Source organism: Dermochelys coriacea, chromosome 8 (assembly GCF_009764565.3).
Source record: "Dermochelys coriacea isolate rDerCor1 chromosome 8, rDerCor1.pri.v4, whole genome shotgun sequence".
NCBI lineage: Eukaryota > Metazoa > Chordata > Testudines > Dermochelyidae > Dermochelys > Dermochelys coriacea.
This window is the reverse complement of record NC_050075.1, coordinates 7,245,857-7,254,539: the sequence shown is the minus strand read 5'-3', so window position 1 is coordinate 7,254,539 and position 8,683 is coordinate 7,245,857. Positions and strand designations below refer to the sequence as shown.

The 8,683-nt window shown below is 45.4% G+C and overlaps 1 protein-coding gene across 2 annotated transcripts in view; it reads right to left on the bottom strand.

The window, feature by feature from the left end:
• Positions 1-1,369: 1,369 nt before the first annotated feature.
• Positions 1,370-8,683, bottom strand: part of CSF1R (colony stimulating factor 1 receptor) — a 33,083-nt gene continuing 25,769 nt past the window's right edge. For both annotated transcript variants that reach the window (XM_038412584.2, XM_038412583.2), the window contains exons 16-21: positions 8,574-8,680; positions 7,262-7,384; positions 6,753-6,864; positions 6,309-6,408; positions 5,359-5,464; positions 1,370-2,414 (exon numbers count right to left, since the gene is read on the bottom strand). In XM_038412584.2, the coding sequence (XP_038268512.1) occupies positions 2,283-2,414; positions 5,359-5,464; positions 6,309-6,408; positions 6,753-6,864; positions 7,262-7,384; positions 8,574-8,680 (680 nt within the window). In that variant the 3' untranslated portion in view covers positions 1,370-2,282. The remainder of the gene's footprint in view (positions 2,415-5,358; positions 5,465-6,308; positions 6,409-6,752; positions 6,865-7,261; positions 7,385-8,573; positions 8,681-8,683) is intronic.

The window sequence follows — 8,683 nt, the reverse complement described above, 5'->3', positions numbered from 1 at the left end:
GTTTTGGTTCACTGTACAACAGATCCAGTTCATTCATTTGTGTAACTCCACTGACTCCAGTTACTCAAGGGTTGAATTAGCATTGGAGCACTCCCATATAGCTAAGATACAGCATTGAAGAGGAGGGGTTGATACAAGCTTATAGTTCTACAATTACTAGTAACTGTGCTGATAATGAAAAAGTTTGTAGGAGGGAAATTAAGCAGTTGACATCTCATCAGTAAGCCTCTCCCTCAGTGCTGATGTGGGTCTTTTTAAATCATTTCACTTTCATCTTCAGCTTTTTGCTGTTTCAGTTGTACAGTGGTGCGGAACAGACCCTGAAGGAGGCAACCGAGGTAAAGAGGCACTTTCTCCCTTCATATGCCAACCTATCCTGTTCAGCCAGGTATCCACTCTACCCAGTGTGTGGCACAGGCGAATACCATAATCTTATCTATTTTTTCTTCCCAAAAGTGTTTTAACCCATGAATAAAAATATCCTGCAGTTGCACCCCTCCTCTTTCCATTACTTTACTTCTCCCAATAACAGATAGGCACCTCGCATCAAAAGAAGCTTGCCAATAACAAGTTTGTCAGCTTGTAATAAAGTCAACATTCCAGCAACTGGAAAAAAGGGGCTAGTCAGCTACCTAAATAATTATCAGAGCAAATCAGTAGGGTCTAGAGTGACTGGCTAGGCTTTGCCCTTTCTCTGACACCTGAAGGGAGGGGAGGGAAGGAGAGACTCCTATGAGGTTCTCTGGAGGAAAAAAAAATGGACAATATTGCTGTGTTAATCATGTTAATTATATTTTCATCATTATAATGCTAAGTGGAAATACATTATCTTGTATTTAGTGGAAAGGAATAATTTGTCTTCAACAGAGAATTAAATCATGTAGTTTAAACATGTGAGTGTAAAGTTTAATTAAAAATGGCCCACAAAGTAATGGATAGTAGTAGTCTGATAAAGATCAAATTATGTAGCAGCTATTGTACAGTAACAGTTGCCTAAGCCAGGTCAGTGTATATACCCTGTCATATAATATATTTTGGCAATGCAGTCAGGTAAGGCTAACATTCATTAGAGACTCCCTTACTGGAAGTCTTACATTAATATAGACTAGTCTGCTGTATAGAATTAGTAACCTCGAGTAAAACAATTAAAGATTTAGAAAAGCTTCCTGTGAGGGCACAGGGCCCTAGCTTATTTAAAAAAAAAAAAAAATTTTGTATAACACTATCAATATCTACTTTAAAACATTCCCATAATGGTTTTGGTACAGGCAGTAGTTGCTGAGTTGCTACATTAATTGTTCAATAATTCCAACATACAGTATTGTGTGTGTGTGTGTGTGTGTGTGTGTGTGTGTGAGAGAGTAATGTTGAGCTGTTTGCAGGGCCATAAAAAAAGCTGCCATTCCTTCCTTGATGGGGATTTACATTCCATGACTTTTAAAAAGAGCATGGTTGTACTTCATGTTTCACCTGAGGACATTCACCCTTTGGAGCAGTAATGGTTCAAAGGGAACGTCCTCTCAACAAAATTTATAATGCTGAGTATCATGTCAGCAGCAGTTTGGGTGAAGTGAGATGCAGAATCCTCACCTGCACTTGGCTGGGATGTGGGGTCTGCCACATATTTAATGCTAGAGAGAAGCTTTTCAGCTATAACTAATATTCTGTAACATGAGGAGAGGGAGGGGGAGTAGTGAAGAAAAAGGCTGGTTGTTTCACTCTAACAGGCAAGGCTGTCTAGGAATTAAAGTGGCTTACCTTGAAGCTCTTGTGCCTCCAGCCATACATTCACATACAGAAACACAAGGATTCCATTATAGGTGCACAGCAATACATATCCATGTAGAACAATACATAGTTCGTGCATACCAGCCTGCAAAACTGGAAACTTCTTACAAGCCAAAAGCCAGCCAAGCAAGAACTGGCTAGCATGGAGTTAGGAAGTGCTTGTCAGGACGACTGCATCAGTGGGCCTGTATGTTACCAGTGTTGGTGAGAGACTCTAAGGGGATCTGATCATCTCCTCATATACATGGATCATATACAACATTCCTGGTGACTTTGAGCTATGCTTCAATACAACTGTAGGGACCACGCATGAGTCTTGGCTCTTAGCTCCTCTAATGATGCCCTTTCAAGAGGGGAGTTCTGTAATTCTTTCACACTTCAGAAAGCACAGAGATAAGGAGACACTGAGCAAGAGGAACCTGCCTTCTAGCCAAGAGAGGGACCAAGTCCTTTGCAAGGATGGGGGAAGATCCATCCAAATTTGACCTTGCACATTAACAGAACTGGTAATTGTTGCTCTTCAGAAGAGGCTGACTGCTATCTCCTTGGTCACAGGACTCTTCACAGCAGCCAGAGGGCTCACACATGCTGTCTTCCTCCGAGCTACTGGGGAGGTTTGTATAGTCCTTAAAGTAAGAAAAAGCAAATAGGTTTCAGGCCCTTGAGTTTACTTAAACCCAGCTGTGGCCTAGTTCTCCATATTACTTGCCACAATGAAATGTTGCTGCTTCCACACCTAGGAGAATCATCATTTATATTTGTGGATTTTCTTATCTTTTGGGGGGGACATGGTGAACTGCCTTTGATTTCAGTAGGCATTGAATGTACAGGAGCTGGGCACTGCCCTTGTGGATAAGGCACTAACTAGACTTCAAGATCCCCCACGTAATTGGTTAATACAGCATGTGCTCTTGAGATTGCATCTCTTATGGTATGACTGTAACTTGTGCTATAGCTGGCAAAGCAGAGAGGCAATGACACTAAGAATCATAGAATCATAGAATCATAGAATATCAGGGTTGGAAGGGACCCCAGAAGGTCATCTAGTCCAACCCCCTGCTCAAAGCAGGACCAAGTCCCAGTTAAATCATCCCAGCTAGGGCTTTGTCAAGCCTGACCTTAAAACCTCTAAGGAAGGAGATTCTACCACCTCCCTAGGTAACGCATTCCAGTGTTTCACCACCCTCTTAGTGAAAAAGTTTTTCCTAATATCCAATCTAAACCTCCCCCATTGCAACTTGAGACCATTACTCCTCGTTCTGTCATCTGCTACCATTGAGAACAGTCTAGAGCCATCCTCTTTGAAACCCCCTTTCAGGTAGTTGAAAGCAGCTATCAAATCCCCCCTCATTCTTCTCTTCTGCAGACTAAACAATCCCAGCTCCCTCAGCCTCTCCTCATAAGTCATGTGCTCTAGACCCCTAATCATTTTCGTTGCCCTTCGTTGTACTCTTTCCAATTTATCCACATCCTTCCTGTAGTGTGGGGCCCAAAACTGGACACAGTACTCCAGATGAGGCCTCACCAGTGTCGAATAGAGGGGAACGATCACGTCCCTCGATCTGCTCGCTATGCCCCTACTTATACAACCCAAAATGCCATTGGCCTTCTTGGCAACAAGGGCACACTGCTGACTCATATCCAGCTTCTCGTCCACTGTCACCCCTAGGTCCTTTTCCGCAGAACTGCTGCCGAGCCATTCGGTCCCTAGTCTGTAGCGGTGCATTGGATTCTTCCATCCTAAGTGCAGGACCCTGCATTTATCCTTATTGAACCTCATTAGATTTCTTTTGGCCCAATCCTCCAATTTGTCTAGGTCCTTCTGTATCCTATCCCTCCCCTCCAGCGTATCTACCACTCCTCCCAGTTTGGTATCATCCGCAAATTTGCTGAGAGTGCAATCCACACCATCCTCCAGATCATTTATGAAGATATTGAACAAAACGGGCCCCAGGACCGACCCCTGGGGCACTCCACTTGACACCGGCTGCCAACTAGACATGGAGCCATTGATCACTACCCGTTGAGCCCGACAATCTAGCCAGCTTTCTACCCACCTTATAGTGCATTCATCCAGCCCATACTTCCTTAACTTGCTGACAAGAATGCTGTGGGAGACCGTGTCAAAAGCTTTGCTAAAGTCAAGAAACAATACATCCACTGCTTTCCCTTCATCCACAGAACCAGTAATCTCATCATAAAAGGCGATTAGATTAGTCAGGCATGACCTTCCCTTGGTGAATCCATGCTGACTGTTCCTGATCACTTTCCTCTCCTCTAAGTGCTTCAGGATTGATTCTTTGAGGACCTGCTCCATGATTTTTCCAGGGACTGAGGTTAGGCTGACCGGCCTGTAGTTCCCAGGATCCTCCTTCTTCCCTTTTTTAAAGATGGGCACTACATTAGCCTTTTTCCAGTCATCCGGGACTTCCCCCGTTCGCCACGAGTTTTCAAAGATAATGGCCAAGGGCTCTGCAATCACAGCCGCCAATTCCTTCAGCACTCTCGGATGCAATTCGTCCGGCCCCATGGACTTGTGCACGTCCAGCTTTTCTAAATAGTCCCTAACCACCTCTATCTCTACAGAGGGCTGGCCATCTCTTCCCCATTTTGTGTTGCCCAGCACAGCAGTCTGGGAGCTGACCTTGTTAGTGAAAACAGAGGCAAAAAAAGCATTGAGTACATTAGCTTTTTCCACATCCTCTGTCACTAGCTTGCCTCCCTCATTCAGTAAGGGGCCCACACTTTCCTTGGCTTTCTTCTTGTTGCCAACATACCTGAAGAAACCCTTCTTGTTACTCTTGACATCTCTTGCTAGCTGCAGCTCCAGGTGCGATTTGGCCCTCCTGATATCTTTCCTACATGCCCGAGCAATATTTTTATACTCTTCCCTGGTCATATGTCATAAGAAGTTCTTGTGCATCTCAAACTTTGCACAGTATTAAAAAAAATCACTTAAGCCTTCTAAGCACTTAATTGATTTACAAGCTGCTACTGGCCAGGCAAGAGTGTGGCATGTTTAAATGCAGGGGAGCTACTGTTGATAATCAAGGACCTGCTTAGGTGCCTCCAGGAGAGCAAATCCGTGCTTTCTCCAGGGCCACTTTGATATATCAGGATACTGTTCATGAGGTATGGCACCCCTTGCCTCACTGCTTCCATGTCACTCCCGGTTAGGAGTGACAGTACGGTTTCTACCACCAGTTGCCTGTGTGAAATGAATGGAGATGTAGACATGTCCACACGGCAGAACATCATGGCTACTGGCAGCCTCAGCTGAATCAGCGTGGTAGCTTACCAATTTTCTTAGCACTCTCTAGTGGTCCCTAGTGCTGAAATAAATGGATGCCATCAAAAACCAGTGCTGCCAATGTACCTATGTGAGGGGCAAGTTGGGGAACTGTGTACTCCAGTTCTGTACCTTTCTACCAGCACTAAAAAGTGTGTGTTTGTTTTGATTAAAAGATGAGAAGCGACAGATAAGGCAGGGCCCTGGATCGCTGGTGGATGGAAAGGAACATCCTTTCTCTCCCCCCACTTATCTGCACCTGAGTCTCCAAAGCGTCTCACCTGTTCCTTGTTGGCATCCAGTTGCTTTTGAATGAAATGGCATATTTGGTCAAAGGTGGGCCGTTGGGTGGGTTGCAGATTCCAGCATGCTTGCATGATGCGATACCTACAGCATCAAACAGCAGTAACAAGTGTTAGCCTCACTTTGAGCAATGGGCATGCTGATATAGCTCAATGGATCTCCCAGAAAGCTGTAATAGGATGGACATACTTCATGCCTGGGGTGTATGACCTTTTGGCTTGAGCCAGCCTTCAGCCTCTCTGTGCACTTACCTTACATGTTTGTAATGAGTAATTAATAAATATTGGTAAAGTGCTTTTGAGTTCCTCAGGTGGAAGTTGCTCTAAGAGAGCAAAGTACAAACTACTGCTAGAAGCCTAAAGAGCCAGAAGCCACACATTCATGCAGTGCTCTATGGACTGTATATTATAGCTTGCTTCTTTTCTGTGGGCTGCAAGAATTTGTGTTTACACTCCTACCTTCAATTGGTAATGGGATTCATTTGGATAAAAAAAACATTTCCTTTAATATTTACAAGGTGGTAGGTGGTGCCATGTCATGGGTGGTTTCTGGAAGGAAACTACAGTCCATTCCCAGAAAGCCCCATCACTGCATGCTCGTATATCCAGCGGAAATATGCCTAGACAATGGCATTACGGCCTGTAGCATTATGTGCCATCTTAAGCAGCAAAATGACAGGTTCTAAGCAGAGCTGGGTCCAAAACAAAATCTCAGACCAAACACTCCCAAAACTGGGTGCTGTTTAAATTAGGATGGAAACTTTGTGGCTTGAGTGTCTCTCTTTAGCGCTAGAGTAATTAAATCATTAACTTTCCAGCAGTAGAACTCATTGGCCCTCAGTACCCTGAATAACCTAGCGCTAGCTTTTTCACTAGCTGTTGTGCCTGCTTCCTTTGCTATCCGTGCATTTCCAAGTGGCTGTACTTACATTTCTATAGGAGCAAAGTCTGGTCTAGCCATCTGATACCCCTGCTTCACCATGCTGTAAAACTTGCTATTCACCAGCAAGCCAGGGTATGGGCTTTTACCTGCAACCACAACAGAAAACAAGCTATGGTTTAGAGCAGAAGTGATAATGAGCGATCTTGCAATCAAACTCAATATGCAACGTTCCTTTGAGTGGTGCTGCAGGAGTTTGCATGGACTGAGTTTCTTGTGACCGAATAGGACAGTTACTGGGGCAGGTTGCCGATGGTAACAGACAATGACAAGGACCAGTAATTTGTACAGCTGGTGTTAAACAGCTTGCTTTGGTCCTACCTCCCAAAGCCCAGTTTCTCAATCAGCCCTTCCCCAATCTCTACTTGTTGCCTAAAGACATTTGTGTATCGGTAAGTGATGGAGGTGAGAATTCTGAAGGATCCTTCCTTACCCAGCGAGAAGATCTCCCAGAGGAGGATGCCGTAGGACCACACGTCGCTTTGCACAGTGTATATGCAGTCAAAGATACTCTCTGGGGCCATCCACTTCACCGGCAGCCGGGCCTGCAAGGGCAAAACGCTCCACTCAGGGGACAACTTGCCTACTTGCACTGCAATTCTAGTCCTGTTCTCTCCCGCTCCGTCCTCCCTGCCTTAAGCACCCTACACCAGCAGTTCTCAAGCTCTGGGTTGGGACCCCTGAAGCCTGAGCCCCACCACCGGGGGACGAAGCCTGAGAGCTTCAGCCCTGGGTAGTGGGGCTTAGGTTGCAGGCCCCCTGCCGGAGCCTGAAGTGCTTGGGGTTGAAGTCCTGGGATGTGGGGCTCGGGTGGGCTCTGACTTTGGTCCCCCCTCCTGGGGTCATGTAGTAATTTTTGGGGTAAGAAGGGGGTTGCGGTGTGATGAAGTTTGAGAATCCCTGCCCTACACCTCACCTCTGCTCATGCTCCCAGTTACTTACATTGCCTTTGACAACATAGTTTGAATCATTCATGATGTCCCTCGCCAGCCCGAAGTCACAGATTTTGGCTACTCGTCCGTGAGTCACTAGCACATTCCTTGCTGCCAAGTCCCGGTGGATGCACTGGACAGAACAGATTGCAAAACAGCGTCCAAATAAAATACCCTGCTACAGTGATGGAACATCCTCAAAACCTCCTTTCTTCCCTCTAAGAAGGTAATTGCACACCCAACAGGTGTGGGGCAGATGAATTCATGAAGCCCTTTGAAAAATACTAGATGTCAGCAATTACAATTGCAGGTGCTCTCTCTCATTTTATATGTGCCCCTTCCTACAATTTATTATCAACATCAGAATTGCCATATGGAATTAGACCAATGGTCCATCTAGTCCAGTATCCTGTGTCTGACACCAACCGGTACCAGAGCTTCAAGGGGGAGTGTACAGAACAGGACAATTTGGAGAGATCCACCCATCTCCTCCTGGTTCCTGGAAGTCAGCGGTTTAGGGTTACCTGGAGCATGGGGTTACATTGCTGACTATCTTGGCTAATAGCCACTGATGGACCTCTCCTCCATAAATTTATTTAAATTCTTTTTTGAACCCAGTTCACTCTGCTTCACTTCTGAAACACTTCATACTACATCCTGGAATCACTCGGCCCTGCCCTCGGGTGCCGTGTTGATGGAGTCTCAGATGTATGGGGGTCTTTGCAGACCATGTCAATGGAGAACACTCAGTACGTTTGCTCTTTTTTAAAATGTATATAACCAGGTTCAGGCAGAAATCTCAGCTATCACTTTCTGTTCCTTTTTCCTGGAAAAAAAAGGCTATAAGTGCAGGACAGCGCAGAGTCTAAGTCTTGACCTAATGTAAAAGCCAAGTGGAAGAGATGTGAAAACGGCACACAACACACACACACAAAATTCAGTTCAGTAATTCTGCACTGATATAGCGAGCTCAAAGGGAACTATTAGTTGTTACTCTCCATTAAATACAGGCAGGATTACAGAATGAAATCTGAACTGAGTACTGGGTGAGGCCACATCAGCAAGGAAGACCCATTGTCCTGCGACCCAAAAAAGTGGAAGTTGAATACTAGAGGCCTCTTTGCTAGCCTCCTTGCCCAAGATGGAAGGGGCATGTATCCACAGCAGCAGTTTACTCAGAAAGCTCAAGGACAGAGGTTCCACCCCAGTTCACAAGGCTGACTATGTTTTGCCCCTCAGACGCTTTATGCTATGGGCTAACAGTGTGTTTCTTAATTAACCTGGTAGGCAGCCCTTGGGCCACCGTTCTCTTTGCCACTTACATTCTTTGAGGCAAGGAAGGCCATCCCCTGGGCCACCTGGTTGGAGAACTGCAACAGGTCATACAGAGCCAGGGGTCGAGTATCCTTTTCTTCCTTTGCACTCTTGCCTG